This window comes from Castanea sativa, chromosome 9 (genome assembly GCF_040712315.1).
Source record: "Castanea sativa cultivar Marrone di Chiusa Pesio chromosome 9, ASM4071231v1".
Lineage (NCBI taxonomy): Eukaryota > Viridiplantae > Streptophyta > Magnoliopsida > Fagales > Fagaceae > Castanea > Castanea sativa.
Window position 1 is genome coordinate 3,702,591 of NC_134021.1, and position 18,758 is coordinate 3,721,348.

At 33.7% G+C, this 18,758-nt stretch overlaps 3 protein-coding genes across 5 annotated transcripts; all 3 read right to left on the minus strand.

The window, feature by feature from the left end:
• Nucleotides 1-228: 228 nt before the first annotated feature.
• Nucleotides 229-2,887, minus strand: LOC142609897 (G-type lectin S-receptor-like serine/threonine-protein kinase LECRK1). The gene has a single exon (XM_075781626.1). The coding sequence runs from the start codon at nucleotides 2,815-2,817 to the stop codon at nucleotides 457-459; it is 2,361 nt and encodes a 786-aa protein (XP_075637741.1). The 5' UTR covers nucleotides 2,818-2,887; the 3' UTR covers nucleotides 229-456.
• A 4,880-nt stretch (nucleotides 2,888-7,767) lies between these two features.
• LOC142610496 (uncharacterized) lies at nucleotides 7,768-8,395 on the minus strand. Its single transcript, XM_075782309.1, has 2 exons — nucleotides 8,293-8,395; nucleotides 7,768-8,159 (listed from the first exon to the last, which is right to left on the minus strand). Exons 1-2 carry the CDS (start codon nucleotides 8,393-8,395, stop codon nucleotides 7,768-7,770), a joined length of 495 nt encoding a protein of 164 aa, XP_075638424.1.
• An 891-nt stretch (nucleotides 8,396-9,286) lies between these two features.
• Nucleotides 9,287-15,196, minus strand: LOC142611065 (ribonuclease MRP protein subunit POP4-like). Of its 3 annotated transcripts, none has more exons than XM_075783089.1 (8): nucleotides 14,960-15,196; nucleotides 13,815-14,081; nucleotides 13,111-13,187; nucleotides 12,716-12,981; nucleotides 11,848-11,911; nucleotides 11,634-11,692; nucleotides 10,191-10,294; nucleotides 9,377-9,410 (listed from the first exon to the last, which is right to left on the minus strand). In XM_075783089.1, the coding sequence occupies exons 2-7, from the start codon at nucleotides 14,023-14,025 to the stop codon at nucleotides 10,288-10,290; spliced, it is 684 nt and encodes a 227-aa protein (XP_075639204.1). In that variant the 5' UTR covers nucleotides 14,026-14,081; nucleotides 14,960-15,196; the 3' UTR covers nucleotides 9,377-9,410; nucleotides 10,191-10,287. The 3 variants fall into 3 exon arrangements, with proteins under 3 accessions (XP_075639206.1, XP_075639204.1, XP_075639205.1); XM_075783090.1 differs by having other exon boundaries at nucleotides 11,844-11,911; XM_075783091.1 differs by lacking the exon at nucleotides 11,848-11,911 and having other exon boundaries at nucleotides 9,287-9,410.
• Between the last annotated feature and the right edge of the window lie 3,562 nt (nucleotides 15,197-18,758).

The following is an 18,758-nucleotide window of genomic DNA, read 5'->3' on the forward strand; positions in this document are numbered from 1 at the left end:
TAGTTTTATATTAAAATGTAATCAATATATATATATATATATATATATATATATATATATAAAATGAGAAACCATTACATATTTTAGAAATGTATGGTTTAAAAAAAATGTAAACTAGTACCATGTATAACTTGAATCTCTTATTAAAAAAAACAGTATAATTCGAATTATATAATTGTGATTATTTTTAATTGAATTGTGCATATATACAGGGTTACACACTAGTTTAAATAAATATTACGTTTGCAACTAATATCAACACTAGTAATAGAAATAAATGATTAAATGACTTCTATATTTAAAAATATCCATACACGAGCGAGGGGCAGGAGAACAGATGCACATAACTACTTATAAAAAATAAAAATAAAAACCAAACCAAACCAAAACCAAAACCAAACGTACGAAGTAAGCTTATACAAACATACACATGATTGCGAATATAAGGTAAACATATCAAGAATGAGAAATGGCTGGAGATGGAGGGACCGCTATATCCATTGTCCCCTCCAAGATCAAGATTACATTCTTCATGGGAGGACGCAAAGTTGGATCTTCTTGAATGCACCACAAGCCAACCTTCACCATTCTTTCTAGTGTCCTAATGTCTACATTTTCATCTTCCACAAGCTTATCCAACTGTCCAGCCACAAGGCAATTATATACCCAGTTAGAAAGAAGTATCTCATCTGCTGTTAAAACATTCACATCTATGCTCCTTCTGCAACATACAATCTCCAAAAGCATTAAGCCAAAACTGTAAATGTCAGCTTCTACTGATATCAGGGCATTCTTTTGCCATTCTGGTGCAGAGTACTCACTTATCCCTTCGATGCCCATTGCAATTCTCATTTGATTCGGCACTGACAGCCTTGCCAATCCAAAATCTGAGATCTTTGCAGTCCACGTATCATCCATGAGTATATTTTGAGGTTTTAGATTGCAATGGATGATATGGACTTCACACTCTTGATGTAGATAGAAGACCCCTCTAGCCACTTCTAGTGCAATTCTCACTCTTTCCTTCCAAAGGGGGCGCTTCTCAGCCTTGAAGAGAAGATCTGCAAGTGAACCATTGCACATGTATTCATACACAAGAAGTTTTCTAGACCCCTCAATACAGAAACCAAGCAACTGAACTAAGTTTCTATGATGAGTTCGTCCAATGGCAGTCATTTCAGCTCGAAACTCCCTTCCTCCTTCTTCCACAGATTTCTCTAGTCTCTTAACGGCAATAGTTTTGTTTGCTTCAGAGACATACCCTTTATAAACTGATCCAAAAGAACCCCCACCTAGCTTTTCCTTGAATCCATTTGTTGCGTTCTCAAGCTCGTTGTAAGAAAATGAACGCAAGGTAAAATTTTCAGCAAATTCCACATTCACATTTTCTGGCGACAGCTTTCTGTACCTATGAACTTGATGCCTATAAATGAAGAAACAAGATATTGCAATTACAGACCACAACAATGCAATGGAACCCAAAGTTACGGAAAGAATCAATATGATCTTTTTTTTGCTATCCATCAGGATTACTGGATTTGGTGGGCGATTGGCCGGAATCACCTTAAAGAAAGCTATAACTGGTATATTTGTAATTCTCCCATATCTAAGTGGAAGCTTATATTTATTGCATGTGCCATTCTTGTAAAGATAAAATGCAGCCCCACAATTACAGTCTCCAAGGCAAGACTTGTAACAGTTTTCCTGTTTTGTACTTACCACTGAATAAGGAAAATCACCCCAGGATATATTACGTATAGCAGTAATGTCGTAGGGTATCACTGGGCCTTTGCTGCAACCATCTTCACTGAAGTTGTTGAAACAGCCCAACAACTTATTTTTGGGGTCCATGAAATGAAACCCAGGATAACAGCGACATTCAGCTTTGTAGCCTGTGCCTATGCAGTAACTGTTCAGGCCACAAAAACCATTTACTTCACATTGATCATGCACAGCTGACCATTCCAAGGACACGTTTGAGCTAGTATAACTATTGCCCCAAAAGTGGTGTGAATACAACTTAAAAATTCCATCAGAATCAAGTATTGCACGATATACAATTCTGATTTCTTTCTTGCCAGGGTAGGACTCATTCGCCAAAATGATTAAGGTGGAACTGTCGTCGATTAAGCGTAGAAGACCCCTTTGGTTAAGACTCAGAGAAACAATAGGGCCAGCAAAAGTATACACGGACCAATAGGCATTTTCTGGACCATCTGTACTGTTTACAGGGTAGGAAACAAGGTTTCCTCCCGTGTCCACCCAAAGACGGAAACGTCTACTTGAGTGGTTTGATCTAGACATCAACTGGTAATCACTGGACAAATTCTGACCTCCTAATATGGTGTCAGTTGGGTTACTAAAACTTTGCCAAATAACATTAGAAGAGTTATCGTAGAGCACAAAATTACCAGAATCATGCATAGAAGCTGAATCTGCAGGTTCTGGGTCATCTAGAAAGTTAGCTGTGAAATTTTCTTCACCTTGCTCTGTGCGAAGGAGCAGCATACCATCGCTTGTTAAGTTCAATATAGCATTTGAAGAGAGAGGAGGTTTATCTGGATTTGCAGTCCAGACAATAGTGTTCTTTGGTTGAGTATGCAGCCATATTCCAATAGCGAAGCCTTTGCGGCCTTGTGGGTAGAAACCAAAAGCGAAAAGGCCAGAAGGTGAGAGCCAAGAAGTACGGTTAGCAGTGGGGGAAAGCCAAGAGCCCAAGGGTATCACATTGCTGGAATGGTTTCGTTGTAGTTTGGCTTTTACATCAAAGGCAAGTAGAAACATTGATAGTAAGAAGAGAACAGATATAGAACCCATGAGACAGGAGTGAGGGTAAGAGATTAAGGGAAGGCTTGTTTAGTTAAGGAGATTGAAATGAAATAATAATAATAAGCATATTTATCCTTCTAAGCATATTTATCCTTCTTTTTTTTGGAATTAGAAAGGCCCCCAAGGCCCCAACCCCAAGTTTACGCAGAATTTCTGAAAGAAGTTTCTAGTCAAACTTCATCTATTAGTGGCAGCTGCCCCACAGCCTAGAGCAGACTTGACTTACTTTCATCGGTGCTGTTAGCGTTCAAATTGGGTCTTATAAATGATATATGTCGGTAATATTTAGTATTAAAGCCCCAAAACTCCCCATTTACCCAATCTTGTAAAGTTGCAATTGCAAAAAAAATTTGCAATTGTGCTCTACTGTAGCAACTTGCAATAAAAGGTTTATATTGTATTTTATGACGGTGGATGGATATTTTTAATTATTTTGTATGAAGAGAAAGAGAGAGAAAGAGTTGGTAAAATTAATACTTTAATGAATAGATGAGATAAATAAAAGTTGAGATATTAAGTGTATTATAAAATAATATGATATAATTAATAAAATAGCTTTTAAAATAATAAAGTAGAATAGTTTCAAAAAAATAGACGTGAATGTTCCGACATCCTAGACCCTAACATTAGCATCAGATTTTCTGAATGAAATTAATGATTAGCCATTAGAATTCCACAAAAGACCAAACTAGTGGTAGTGGACCAACTTTTTAAGAATTCCGCAAGCCATCTTCATCTATAAGTCTTTTTTTAGTTGTATACACACTAGTCGTAAATTCGTATTTCACACGAAATTTTTTTAATTATTATAAAGGTATAATGTGTGTTTGATCAAAATATTCATAATATTTATTTAATGCAAAAAAAAAAAAAAAACCATTACCTTTTAAGCATATTCATTAGCATTTTCTATCATTCACAAGCAATTTTAAAAAAAATGAAAACACAAAGTCTAAAGACTTGGTAGCAATATGCTTATGTTCCTTATGACCTGTTTGGATAAAAATTATTGCTTCCACGTTTAAGTCAAGACACATTTCAATTTTTTTTTTCTTTGCACGCTTTTCAACGTAAGGGACAAAGTTACTGTTCACACTGTATACTTACTGTTCACGTACTATTCAACCACTTTTTCATTAAAAATTGGTCTTACGGTACTATTCACATATTTAAAAATTATTTTGCTATAGTATTTTCAGTTTTCAGTTATATCTGAATGGACCCTTAGTATTTGCATTTGCAAAAAAACTAATAAAAGCATTACTTAAAGCATAAAAATAATCTATAAACCCTATATAACATTTGAGTTAAATTTATATGTAAATAAGCATGAAGAACCATAAAATATTGGATTAAAGAGGATTAATATATTTATATAATAGTGGATGTGAACATTACTAAAAGTTAATATTTTTCCAAATGTTTTAAAAAGTTTTATTTTTGTACCCCCAAAAAAGAGTTTTATGTACAAAAGAACTTTTGTACTCTTCATGAAAGATCTCCCGTTAGTTATTCTCACGATTTATTCAAACTACCAAAAAAAAAATACAAATCATACTATACACATTACATTACATGTCAACCATCCTAAAATCCATCAAGATTTTTCCAAAAATGCATAACACTTATATATTAGCCATAGGAATGGGAGCTTTGGGAGCTTCCTAGTTAGAAACTTGGTACTCTTTCTAGTATTTGCGGATTTCTTTGCACCACATATTACAATCAACTAGTCACGGACCCGCACGTTGCGCGTGATTATTTTTTTAATGATCGTGTTATTAATTGAAATATTTTTAAATGTATTACTACTTAAGCTGCATTATAATTGTATAAACAATATATTGTAGGATTCGTGATGATAGAAGGTATTGCCTTGGAATTAGATGTGGAAAGGATACAACTATAGTTGGCCTTGTAGTCAGTCCAGAGTTGATCATCTGTCTTCCCAAGTTAGTAAAATTTAATGAACTTAAAATTAGATAGAAAAGATTTTATAAATTTGAAGTTAGCGTCATGCTAGGTGAAAATTTTAGAGGACTATAATTTTATTGTTTCAAGTGTTTTCAAATAAATATTAATGATAAAAAAAGATCTATTCCTTTAAAGATAGAGATTAGTATTATAAATATGATGAGGAAATTTTATTGTATTATGCTTTTTGGAAACATAATTTCTACCAAACTCGGTTGGTTAATTTGTACATTTCCAAATTAGTTGAGCACATTTTGCATGTTATATGTAATTCTTCATTTCCATATGGGTAAGGGCATTCACAATCCCAATGACACACTCCATTTTTCTTGCATGCTTGGTTTTTTGGGATGCAAAATGTGTTTGTTCCAAAAATTGTATGTTGAAGGATTTGTCGATAGTTTTGCAACAATTGTTTTCCATCTGGTTGGTTTAGAATTGATAATAGTAATTGTATTCCTTTATCATTTGATTCACATAATAATGCAATTGCGAGTCCATACTTTGAATTGATAATAGTAATTGTATTCCCACTTTAGTTTGATCTTGTACAAAATATTTGTGAGCTCCAACCCAAAATAGTGCTTGTTTGTTTGCAGCCCTAAAGCATTGATGAATGAGTTTTTCTTCATCGTTTCGAAAGAATAATGGATTTTGGAGTAGTCTAATTAGATTGATGTGGTGAAGAATTTTTTTCCTTTTGGTTAGCCGATTGAATCGCTTGCAATTGTTTTTAAAAAACAAAAAGACATTAAGAAACTAATGCTTTAGAAAAAAATGAACTGGTGACAAAACATGACAATAATCATATACTAAGAATTATACATGAACATTATTATCATCACAATTGAAATATTTGATTGATGAAGTTATAAATATTTTTTCTTTTAGAAATATAACAATGACTATAGAATTGCGCACTACTTCACAGTAAAAAGTTAATAAAAAGAGAAAATTGAAAGTTAGGATATATGGATCAACATTTTAATGAGGAAGGGGGAAATATATATATATATATATATAGATAGATAGATATCTACATCACACTAATTATGTAACATCATTCATGTCATGAATTTGGAATACACCATCTGTGTAATGCAGGAAACTTTAATGTGAAGGGTCATAGCCATAAAGAAAAACTTTGCATCTGTTCAGCCCCTAGGGAGTGTAATTTTTTTTTTTTTTTTTTAATTGCAATATTTGATTGATGAAGCTATAAATATTTTTTGTTTTAGAAATATAACGATGACTATAGAATTGCGCACTACTTCATAGTAAAAAGTTAATAAGAAGAGAAAATTGAAGCTTGGGATATATGGATCAACACTGTAATGAGAAAGGAAAATATATATATATTTGAGAATGGTACTTACCAAGAATTGGAGGAGGGCTTAGCTAAAGCTGCTCAGGATAGTAGAGAGTGCTATGAAGGAGAAATGCTCAATTTGTGAGTCGAACTCTGATTTGCCAGATAATTGTGGTGAGCAATCTGCAGAAGGCTCTTCCAATGATGGCGTTGAAAACAATTCTTTGGCTATAATGCCAGCACAGAAGGAAGAAGCAGCGTCTAGTTCAATTTCTGTGTTGATAAAAAAATTACCAGAATCAAAACCCGGCTGGCCATTACTTCGTCGTTCTATTCTGCCAGATAAAAAAGAATCTGAGAGGTCTTTGGTCCGGCAGATCTCTGTGGTTCAATGGGGATTGCGGTTACCTAGTAGAAAGTATTTGTATATTACTAATTCAGATCACAAACAAACTAGTTGTGACCAGTGTGAAGATCAGTCCTCAACTTTAGGTAGTGAGAGTGGCATTGGTTCTATGTTTGGCAAATTAGATGGACAAGGCATTCTCAATGGGCTCTATGTTTGGCAAATTCCAGTATCTCAAGTCGTGATTCAAAGTGGTATTGGTTCCTAAACGGATAAGTATGGTCATGAAAAAAAAAAATGTTTCAGTGCGTGAAATTCTGCATTTTTTTGAGAAATTATTGTCATTTGTTTTGGTTGAAATTTGTGTGCTATTGCTTAGTAGCTAGCAGGGATATTCTCTTGAGAATTTTGAGTTGCTCTCTTTTCTGAATGGTAAGTGGGCAAACACTTGAATTTAAATTACATAGTAGAATCCTATTTTTTGAGCTAATTCATAGAGTCACTCTCCCTAACTTTTTTTGTTTTTTTGGGTCTCAATTTTTCTCTGAATCCTCAAAAAATTAAATTCATGTACTAAGCAAAATAAAATAAAAAATGTTAAAAAAATAATAATAAATGAAAGAAACACTCAAAATTCAATATTTTGTTGATTTTTTCAGTAAACAAACAAACTAAACATTTTTTTTCTTATTTTAATTATTATCAATTAAGGATGGTTTTTTTTAAAAGTATAATAAAAAAGGAGAAAAAATATGTAATCATAGACCAATGTTGATTATTTAATTCACAACAGGAAAAAACAATTATCAAAAAAAAAAATTGCATGCTATAGTCATAATTATTTATTCTAACAAATTAATCATAGACCAATGTTGCAATTCCATTTTTCAAATAAGGGTAAATTTGACTATTTAAAAATATTTAATTATTTCCTCTCATTTCCATCCGAATTTTAAAACATCCAAACAAGAGGAAGGACTAATATCTCCCTTCCCCCTTACTAATTTTAAAATATCCAAACAATGTGAAGTATAACTATTTCCACTACTCTCCTCCCCTCTACCCTCCTCCCTCTCTAAACTTCAAAACAAACAGGCCATAAAAGTCTAAAAACCGTACTACACACTATCCATAATCTCTAAGAACTCTTTCAAACATTAATATCTTAGCAGCACTGAGCTCCAAACAACATATCAAGCATAAGTTAACGCCTACGTTTTTACGAAACCAATTCAATCACATTTCACATACCAACATACAAAAACTCAGAAATTCACAGAAATGGCGAAGACTAGATTACAACATTACCTCATTCCATTGAAACTTTGGCGCCAACCTCCTTCATCTTAGCAATAATCGACTCGGCCTCCTCCTTAGTCACGCCTTTCTTCAAAAGCGTAGGTGACTTCTCCACCAAATCCTTAGCTTCCTTCAACCCCAAATCAGTAAAAGTCCTCACTTCCTTGATTACCTTGATCTTGGCCGCGACATCAAACCCTTCGAGCTTCACATCGAGTACAGTCTTCTCCGCCTTCTCCTCCACCTTCTTCGCCGCACCACCGCCCTTCCCCTTCAGTCCTCTAGGGACCATCTCTGGCATCATCACCATCATCGTCGGCATCTCAATGATCCCCAATCTATCGTGAAGAACTTCGACGAGGTCCGAGACCTTGACGAGAGTGAGACCCGAGGGCTCATCGACTGCCAACCAAAAAGTAAAACCAAAACTGTCTCAGCTGCCTGCCAACCAAAAATTGTCACATCAATCATCCATGTTAAGACCCATCTCCACATAGAAATGAAAGAATAGGATATGACATGGTGAACTCCTCACCGCTAGATTCTACATTTTCATAGAACTTGATCTTAACGAATCTCTGAATCGGGCCATCACTGATATTGCTTGATACACATTTCGTGCTTTCCTGTAGCTCCATCAAAGTTGGACCTAAATAAATTCTGTGACTTTCTGGAATACAAAAAGAAAAGCCATCTTGAGTGAAATTGTTTCCCCTAATATGAATGAAGCAAAGTATCAATCTTTCGTTCAAAATATGCAATGGTAGCATGTTTGAACCACCATAGTCCAGAAAATCAAATAAATATAAGAAAGAATCTTAAACCTAGCTTTCCCAAATATTGATGAGTACGTTTGGATGAGCTTATTTTTATTGGATTCTCCAATTTAAAAATGTGTAAAAATACAGTTTTACCTAAAATAAGTGAGTCTTTTAAAAGCTGAACTGGAATTTAGGCTAAAACAAATAGACCTAACCGAGCCATGGTCTCACAATATGACACGCCAACACATGAAATATATCGTGTTTGAACAACCAAGAGACTAGTACTTGGTTGTTCAAACAATTTACATTCTCCAGAGAAATTTCCAATTTATGCATTTTGCCCATTTGGAATTGGTACTTGAAGCCTAGTACTGGAACTGTACAAAAAACTCCCTTCCCAACAGAATAAATTCAAGCATTTTGCCCATTTGCAATTTTGGAATCAGGTACTTGAAGCCTAGTACTAGCACTGTCAAAAACATTTCCCATACCAATGAGCTCTAGCTCAACTGGCAATTCCTCCCTTTATAAGAGCTAGGTGGAGGGTCATCATGAGTTCAAAACTTATCGGGTGTGTGTGTGACTTGCTAAAAGGGGGGGACTATTTCAGACAAACATGAAATTTATGCAAAGAAATGGAAAATCTTGGGTGTGCCACCAACAAATAGCACATCTTAACCATATTCACAGCCAAAGATCTAAGTAAGAATACAAGTTCTTGATTATTTGTGGCAAAATCCTACATAATGGGAAAAATAAAATCACCTTGGATGCAATGATGAATATCAAGATCACAAGCCCAAATTTCTTGAAGTGAGTTTGTCCCCATGCAATGCAACTTTCCAGCAATCAACTTGGAAAATAAAGACAGAAATCTTTTTGGGCACAACTGCAAAATATATTAAAAAATTAAGCTTTAACCAGCAGCATCCTCCAATATGAAGTCAGATGATACAAAGAGAATGTAAATACACAGAGCAATTATTGATCCAATAAATATAGAAATAGTGTCTCTTTAGTTTCAGATGTCTTTTACAGCTTCTACCTCAGGGGCACACTCAGTTTGTTTTGCTTTCGTTAGGCTCTTGTGAAGCATGGAAATTAAACCCTAATTTAGATGTGGTGTAAGTGAACCGCCCAAAATAATCCGGTGACTTTCATCAGTAAAGGCTGCCTACCTTCACCTTTTCAAGACCCCACAAAAGTGGGAGCTTTGTGTACTGGATACAACCTTTTAAATAGTTGGGGAGATGGGAGGTGGAGTTTGAACCACAAATATGGAGCACCACAAAGGATACCATTACTATTGGGCTATCACTTGAACCCTTTGTGTTTCTTAGTTTTATTAGATAGTAAGACATACTCCTTCAGTTTTGCTAAATAGTAAGAGATTTCCCTGATTAAGATAATTATTTCACTACCTTGTCAATTTACAAATACTGGAAAATCATGGACAGAAAATATACTAGTAAAACTTTTTATTTTGCCAGCTGCAGAGCTCCAACTTCATATAAGAAAAATTGTATAAAAGGCTACACGAGCATATACACAACGCATTCAATTTAAATCTTCCTCATGCATACATATTTAGTATGAGACTACATGAATATCAAAACTATAACTAATTATGGTAAAATTAGTTTGAAGTTGGGGCTGGTGGACGAATTACCTAGGAATACATCATCTTGTGTAATTATCCCAAATGTTTCTGCAGTTTCATGAATCATGATGCCACTTACTCCTGTGAGAAAGAAGTTGCTTTACACTCAGCAACTGCAAGAAATTTGGAAGCAAACTGTAGTAAGTAAATAAATATAAAAAACAAAATAATAATAATAATATAAAAAATAATAAATAATAAAAAGAGAGAGAGATGTGCGGGAATTTTGAGCATATATTTATTTATTTTTTGGTGGAAAGGTGGGGGGTACTTTCATTTATTAATCTCTTTTACTGGTTGACACTGCTGATTAGTGTGCAGATTAAGTCTATGTGCGCATCAATCCATATAATTTAATAAGCTGGTGAACATTTTAATAGACCATCCATGGCCCTCAGATTGCACAGACAAGATATAATTGAACATTCCTTTCAAAGTAAAATGACTCAAAAGGAAAAATGATAAAAGGCAGGAGGGGGCGACTTAAAGGCTTGTGTCCTTTCAGTAAGGAGGTTTCAAAACACACTTTTTCAACTACAAATTTATTAAACTTCACTTTTTTGTAGGTACAGCTTTTTCAAACAACCCTGTTATCAAAAGGCTGAAAAATAAGCTATACCAAATGGGCAAAAAGGATATCCCCATGAACTTGAAGGCTCATAAAGTGTACCTCTCTGTGAATTTTGGACTTCTTGCCAGTAACAACTCATCAAGGGACACTGGTGGGGGAACTACCCGTGTATCTTTTTCCAACCATGGTTTGTTTTGATATTCTCACTATCTTATATTTGTTCCATAGGACAATTTTTGCAGTTCTTTCCAAAGGCATAGTACTGAGCACACAGGCAAATGTTTAGTGTATCCATTGGGTTATGCCGTGTAAAGTTATTGAGCCGTTAGATTCTTGGCAGCGCAAGTTCGGTAGACATCAAAATATAGATTTATGGAGGTTTGCGCCGCATTTTTTGTTTTGGTTCTTATGGCGGGAGCAGAATGCAAGATGCTTTGAGGATTGTGAACGGTCTATCCATGAGATAAAGTCTTTCTTCTTCTATACTCTCCTTGATTGAAGTTTAGTTTTACCATTTTGTTCTTGTTTGTCCCTCCCTGATCTTATTGATCATTGTAATCTGGGTTCTTGATTCTTGCCACTATAGTACATTTCCAGTGTACTTGGTTAGCTTTTTATTCTTAATAAAATTTCTTACCGTATTTTTTTTTTTAAAAAAAAAAGGTCTCCCACAAGTGACTGGATATTTACATCAGCAATAACACAGGTAGTAGGCTGTTGCCATGGTAGACCAATCCATCATGACATGATGTAGAAAGAAAAAGGCAGATAACAAGATTACACACCAAAATTACTTCTACGTTCTCTAGAAGCAAACAGCTACTATAGGTTCCACAAGCACTCTTATTGCAAAGATTGCTGTAAAAAGAGTATAGCATTACCTAGAATGAAAGCACCATGTAGATCTGCGTTGAGAAGACACTGAGCCAACTGATTTTTCCTGTAAGATAAAAAAAAAACTATAAACCTGTATATTGAAGAATAATAAGCACATAAAAGAAAGATAAACACATCCAAAAAAAATTATAATAATAACAAAGGATAAGAAACTGATGATTGCAATATCAGCATAGAAGGAAAATATTCGCAACCAACAGTGTTAAGCAGTTGCATCATGTAGCCTTTCCACATTTCATGCATAGGCCTAAAAACATCATACCTGTTATCCAAACACATCCGATAATAATTAGAACAAACTGTTTGAGAAAATTTAAAGGAAGAATCAACTTTGAAATGCATAAAAACAATTATTCTTCGGATTACATCATATATAGAAGTAAACTTTAATTTCCATCTGTATTCTCTCATCATCTAAACATTTAAGAGTAAGTCAATTGTTATTTTCCAAATCTTTTCCTCCAAATTGTTGGACAAACTACAGCTGAAAATTCAAAACAGTTGGCAAGCATCAAACTAGTCAAGAGTGGAACGAAGAAAAACAGATCCCTCACATAAAGCCTCTCATAAAATATCAACCCTCTGAAGAGTATAACCAGTTCAACCAGCAGGATGGGATTATGTCTTGAAAATTATTGCTTACCTAGGTTTGACCCAAATACTTATAGGATAAAGTCATGGTACCAGTTCAAACAACTACTGCAATGCAAATTACAAGCTTGCAACTCAACTGTCTGAGCGAGCAGTTTTGGCTCAACATTAGATAGAGATAGATGATCAACTTGATACAGCCTTCCCCAGATTCCCAGTCCAGCTTAGTATGCTTTCCAAAAAATGAGGCTATGTCCTTTTGATAAGGTTAGCCTAAATACTTAGTTGTTCATGAAATAAAGTAGCTACTAGATATACAGTGAGAATAATAATATCTAGATTGCAAGTATAGAAGAAGAAAAGGACCACAAAGTCACAACCATGAACAAAGAAGAGAAGCATTAACCTAACTTAGAAGAAGGAGAAAAATGATTAAGTCACAACCACAAACAAATCAGAGAAGTATTAAACTCACTTATGAAGCTCTTGGGGCAAATCAAATGATCCACATTTTTTATGCTGTTTCATGGACATGTGCTTCTTAGAACGTTCCGAATGCATCCGCAAAGCCATGATATGAGAACCAGTAGATACACCACGTCCTTGTACATAATTATCAAGAAGGACGAAATGGTCAATATTTATTTTTCTGGACTTCTGCATGTACTTCTGAGCCATATCACCATTCTGAAGAAGCTCGTGTAAAGTCTTATCAACCATGTCCCCTTTTCTACTAGAAAGCTGCACAATGCCAGGCAGACGTGAGCCAAGGAGCTGAGAATATATCATCTCTTAATTCTGTAAAGTCAACTCACTAATTGAAGCAGCTCCAATGATCAAAGGCTCATGGTTCAGAAAGAAAAGATGTACCTTAATATTGGTTGCCAGCAGATTCTCATGTACAGCTTGAGAGAGCTGCAAATATGCTGGAGCATTTTCTTCAGGATCTGCATAAAACAAAAAAAACAAAAACAAAACAAAAAATTTGACTTCCATCTCATTAATTAGAATATATATATATATATATATATATATATAAGAACAAGGATAAAAGTACACATTACATTCCTTTTTTAAAATAAATTTTACTTACAAAACTAAAACAAGTATATGCATGCCTAAAGCAATACCTTGTGAGTTGTGACATACAGGACATATAGAACCACGTTACATTCCTTTTTTCAATACAATTCATAAAACTAAAACTATATGCAATTTTGCATGCCTAGAGCAGTACCTTGTTAAGCAGGGTGACTCAAGAATGAACAAATGCATTCCTTTATAACAGAACTACAAAGTTTGGTTCTAGAACAACTAACTAGACAAAAACCAAAAAAGTGTATGGTATTTAAAAAAAAAAAATGGGAGCCAATCTGGACACCTGAGTAGCCAAACCATTTATAACAGTTGTCTGTTGGACATTGGACATACAAAAATGAAGAATTTGAGACTGTTCTGAGACAGCCTTACAAGTTTATTTCTTAATGAATAATTTTTTTTTACTAGTAAAAGGGAGATCCTCAAAACCAAAGTTAGACATACAAGAATTTTTGTTTTTAATTAAAAAAAAATACCTTTCTTGTGTTGAGCATCGAATGAGGGAGTAACTGCTGCATCAGTTTTATCTGCTAAAGAAGTTGTCCTATGAGGTTCTTTTCCATCTCCTTCTTTTATACTCTTTTTGTTCTTTTGTTGTAGCAGATCAGCCTCGACAAAGGCAAACCTCCGCTTCAATGCCTCCAAAGCATGTTTTCTTGGATCTTGAATAGCTGTTTCAGTAGCCATGAAAACTAGAATAGTTCACAGCCTTCCTCCTCTCGGTATGAAGAAAAAGGAACCACCTAAAAGGATGTGGAAAATGAGCTTGTTCCGAAACTTAAAATTAAAGATTTGGAGATTACAAAATTTTAAGATTTGAACAATGTAGTTATGGGTCTCTCTCTTGTAAGAAAGCTACCATATCAACCTGTAGACACAATCACACATCTCAATAACAATCTTCTATCATCAATGGCTCAAGTCAATGGTTCAAACTACTCTCGAAGCCAGAGCCAATCTAGAGCTAAGCATGACCTGATAGCTCCTTGTGTTAAAAATTTACCGGTTTATGGTAAAAGAACATCATCACTAAAGCAATTATAATTTTAAACATAAAGAATACTTCAAACTTCAAAGTCAGATGAGAATCATTGCATTATCACTGAAATTTTTATCAAACACCTTCACGCATACTCAAATCAAGTCTACGTGAGAGAGAGAGAGAAAGAGAAACTCACGTAGTCACATAGACAAACACTTAAGAGACACACTCATGGAAACTCTTGGCAACTTTGGAATATGCCTAAGCCACATTGCAATATTGAATTATGGTTTTTGAGGTGAAATTGCTAGAGAAGACGTTTGAACTGTGAGTAGAGAATTCTTCAGCAATTTTTTTTTTTTTTTAAAAATCAAATCCTAAAAATAAACACTTTTGAAATATATTGGCAAACTATGTTAGTATATGTAAGAATTCTAGACAATTAATCATGAACATTAAATTTGCCAACACCCTTCAAAATCTCAAACAAACACATAAGCAAAGTAAAACAATGGAGAAATCAACAAGTCCCCAACTTTCAACTACTATATATATAGAAGTTCAGTGAATTTTATTGATACCCAGAAAAGAATTTGGTCTAAAAAACACGAAGATCAACGAATTTTAGAGCATTCTTACACATTGAATAAAATGAGATTCAATGAAACTATATCAAATTTAATTTTCTTAACGAATGGGTATCCGAACTACAGCCGGAAAAACCCAAAAGAACTCTGCTCCCAATGATATCACCGCCGCTGCTGTTGCCTCTATAGACTCCTATACTGCAAGTCGTATCGATTGAAGAGAGAAAAAGAGCAGCAGCTGAGGATTGGCGGTTCTTTTGGATATGTAGTTGCTAGTCCAAATTTCCAATGGGCTCATCTACTGGGTTTTTACTCAAATTTTTTGCTGGACTAACTGGCTAGTCCAATTCTAATGCTTCTTTGTGAAGATGTCTTGGACTTGGTTTAATAACTTATTTATACGTATTAGTTTGCTAATTCTATCAAAATTATTTTTATACATACTTATTTAAATATATGTTCAAATTAGATAATTTGAAGAAAAAAAATAATGTAATTAAGGATATGTTTGGATTCACTCTACTAGAATCAGGTGTTTGCATTTAACCTACCAACCCAACTAAATGCCTAAGCTTTTAATAAGTTAATGGGCTGGGTTAGACTTGTTTTTTTTTTTTTTTTTTTTTTTTTTTTTTTTTTCTGCCTTTCTTTTCCTCTTTTCTTTTATATCTTGGGTTGAACTGAAAAAAATTCAACCCAAGCAATGTGATGCAACCCAAGGGGGATGTTTAGACCAAGGCCAAGGGGACCATGAATCCCTGAAATATTATTTAAAAAAAATATTAATATTACTAGTATATGTAAATATTGTTTTAAGTTTGGATTTAAAAATTGTTATATTTAACCCTTCTAAAACTGAAAACTAACCATGACAAACTAATGTTTGTCTAAATAATCTAAAAAATATTGTTTGTCATAATAATTTGAGTGTTTTATATGTGAAATTCATAGTTAAAAGTCTGAGACTTTGAGTTTTGAGTGATATCATGTGTCTATTATTATTATTATTATTATTATTGTATAGACACAATTCAAATTCTCAATCTACGACTGGAAGGAAATGGGCTTGAAAAGCCTATTTTACAATAAATTTGTAGAGGATGGGTTTGTAATCTAGATTTGAATGATGGTTTAGATAACAAGGAAAAGAACGGGCTTTGGGCCCAATGACACGAAATAAAGAGTTATTTGCAAGAGTAAGACTGAAAGTTCCTCCTCGGACACAATCCGAGGATAGTTTATAATAGTATTTCCTACGGTTGGATACAATTATTGATTATCATATACTATTGGCCCTTTTTCTTACTGAAAAAGCCTCTCCCCTCTTCGTAGGTCTTTCTTTTTATTTATACTTCCTCTTCTTCTCTTCATCATCTTCCACCTCATGGTTGCAATGCTGGTTTACGATACTTGTCCCATCAATTTTTCCCTAAAGTCCGCTGGGGTCAGGGACCAAGTTCCAAACCTCATGCTCAGGTCCCATCTTTCCATATATGCAGTCAGTATATCAATTTACAAAGCCTTTAATGTATGGGCGGTGGTAGCAGCTTTACCTTAGATATTCCACCGCTCTTTCTATTGTCCTCCACGTGTACTGTATATTCCCGTAGTCATAGGATTCTTTATAACATAGCCTGGGGACACTAAACCTCTCTTCCTATGTCCTCGGCTTAACAATCCGAGGACAAATCTACTCCTCGGACGTAATTGGTCATTCGTTTATCATATCTTTATTTGGCATTTCTTTATGAGATACATTCAGATACTCCAAGATTATTTTGATGTCTTCGGATTTGGGTTTCTAGCCCAAAAGACTTCGTTAGGCCATCCTTGGTAAATTACTGGGCCCAATGCCCCTACAATTATTATTATTATTATTATTATTATGTTTTACTTTTTCCTCTTTTTTTTTTTTTTTATTACTTGGCAAAACTAATTGGTTTTTTAAGTAAAAAAAAATATTGGACATATAATATTAAAGCATAAGACTTTCAATTTTTTTTAGTTTATGTTATTTCCTTTATAGAATAGTTGTGGGGTCCCAAAAGTTTAAAAATAATCTTAACGTGGGTGAGGTGAAGAGTGACAATAATTATACTTCTACCTACTTTTTCAATTCTTGCTACATAGTATACTCTCACATGTGCAATAAATTTGGTAGATGATGTTGCTTCACAAGACATGAAGTTTGTTCATATAGAAATGTATTAGTTGAAGGGCGGCACTTGAAGGCCAATGTGGTCACAAGACCACCCTGGTCTAAATTTATAATAATAATAATAATAATTTAAAATTGAGAAATGCTAATGAATGCTCTTAGGGTATTGGTTAATAAACCATTTAAATAAAGTTTTTATGGAAAAAGAAAATAAAACAATTAATATTTTGACAGTTTTTTTCATTTCTCATAAAAATAATGTCAAAATTTTCCTAAATTGGATTGTTAATCAATACCCTAAGGGCATTCGTTAGCATGATCCTTTAAAATTTTATATTTGTCTACCCTTTAAAAAAAATTGAAAACACCCTCAGTTTTTTTTATGCCAATAAAATTAAATTTTGCTCCATAATTTGTTATACTTAATAATATATTGGAGTTCTCAAGCAAAAAGAATGCCCAAAATAATTTTGAACTAAAATCTTAAATATATATATAACATAGCAAGCCCAAATGCCCAATAGACTCCAGGAAAAAAGCCCAAGATCAATTTTTTTTTATTAAATTGTGTAATTTATGCTTCTTAAAGAATACCTTAAAAAAAATTCTTAAAGTCGCCACTATTGAAGGGTGTGACTCTTAGAATTGATATACATATCCACAACAAACATTTCTTTTACTAATGGGTGCATACTTGTACAAATACCCTAAGACAATTATTTGGGACAAATTACACAATTTGTACAATTTCTCTCTCAACAAACTCGAGTCACTACATCTATACAGTAATATCATCCACCAAATGAGAAGTTATTGTACGTGTGAGGGTGTGCCATATTCATCACAATTGTATACAATATTATTAAAATGAAGTTTTTAAAGAAAACAGAAAATATTTTTTTTTAATGGATTCTTAGATTTTGTCTATTATGAAAATGTAAGTATCTGTATGATTGGAAGATTCACACCCACATTTGCAGCTGATGTACTGTGATTAGTTTGAACCGAATAAAAATCTCTAATTTTTTGCACAAAATATTAAAATTTCAATGTTTTTCTTTGGTAAAAAAGAGAAAAGAAAAGAAGGTTGAAAAATGGGTGTAGGTGTAACTAACGTTGCAATTTTTTTTAATGCCTTTTTATGATATGGAAAGAGTGATGGTGAAGATAGGGCACAGGCACATGCCGACGGAGCCAACCAATTTGTCTCTGTCTCTCTCTCTCTCTCTCTCTCTCTCTCACACACACACACACACACACCCCAACTCCCTTTCACCGCATCATCATTCCTACTTTTCCTTTCACTGTTTTAGCTAAGTGCAAATCATCTTCTCACTCGTAATCACCTTTTTCCATAAAATAACAACCTTAACAATAGCACTGTTCAAGATCCAAGAACATTGCTTTTTTTCTTTTATATGATTATTTTTTTAAGCACTTGCTTTATATAATAAAAAAAATATCACATTTTAACTAATTAAGCTTAAATGCTTAAATTCACTAACATTTACACAAAAATTTTATACAAAAATTATGATAATAATAGTATAAATTTACGGTAATACTATTTATTTTTTATTTTTTTACATATTTCAAAAATAAAAGAAAAATGCGATGAATATTGTAAGTGCACAATTGCACCTGGACCCAAGAACAGTTATGGGCTCAGGCCCAATGAGCCTTAAACAATGAA

What these genes read in the sequence shown, in the direction of transcription:
- LOC142609897 (XM_075781626.1), bottom strand. Translation starts at nt 2,817, where the DNA reads ATGGGTTCTATATCTGTTCTCTTCTTACTATCAATGTTTCTACTTGCC.
- LOC142610496 (XM_075782309.1), bottom strand. Translation starts at nt 8,395, where the DNA reads ATGGAGCTACAGGAAAGCACGAAATGTGTATCAAGCAATATCAGTGAT. An exon ending in TGAAAATGTAGAATCTAGCG is followed by an intron (nt 8,160 to 8,292) that starts GTGAGGAGTTCA and finishes TTTGGTTGGCAG; the next exon opens with TCGATGAGCCCTCGGGTCTC.
- LOC142611065 (XM_075783089.1), bottom strand. Translation starts at nt 14,025, where the DNA reads ATGGCTACTGAAACAGCTATTCAAGATCCAAGAAAACATGCTTTGGAG. An exon ending in CGATGCTCAACACAAGAAAG is followed by an intron (nt 13,188 to 13,814) that starts GTATTTTTTTTT and finishes TGTTTTATGCAG; the next exon opens with ATCCTGAAGAAAATGCTCCA. An exon ending in TGCTGGCAACCAATATTAAG is followed by an intron (nt 12,982 to 13,110) that starts GTACATCTTTTC and finishes GGCATTGTGCAG; the next exon opens with CTTTCTAGTAGAAAAGGGGA.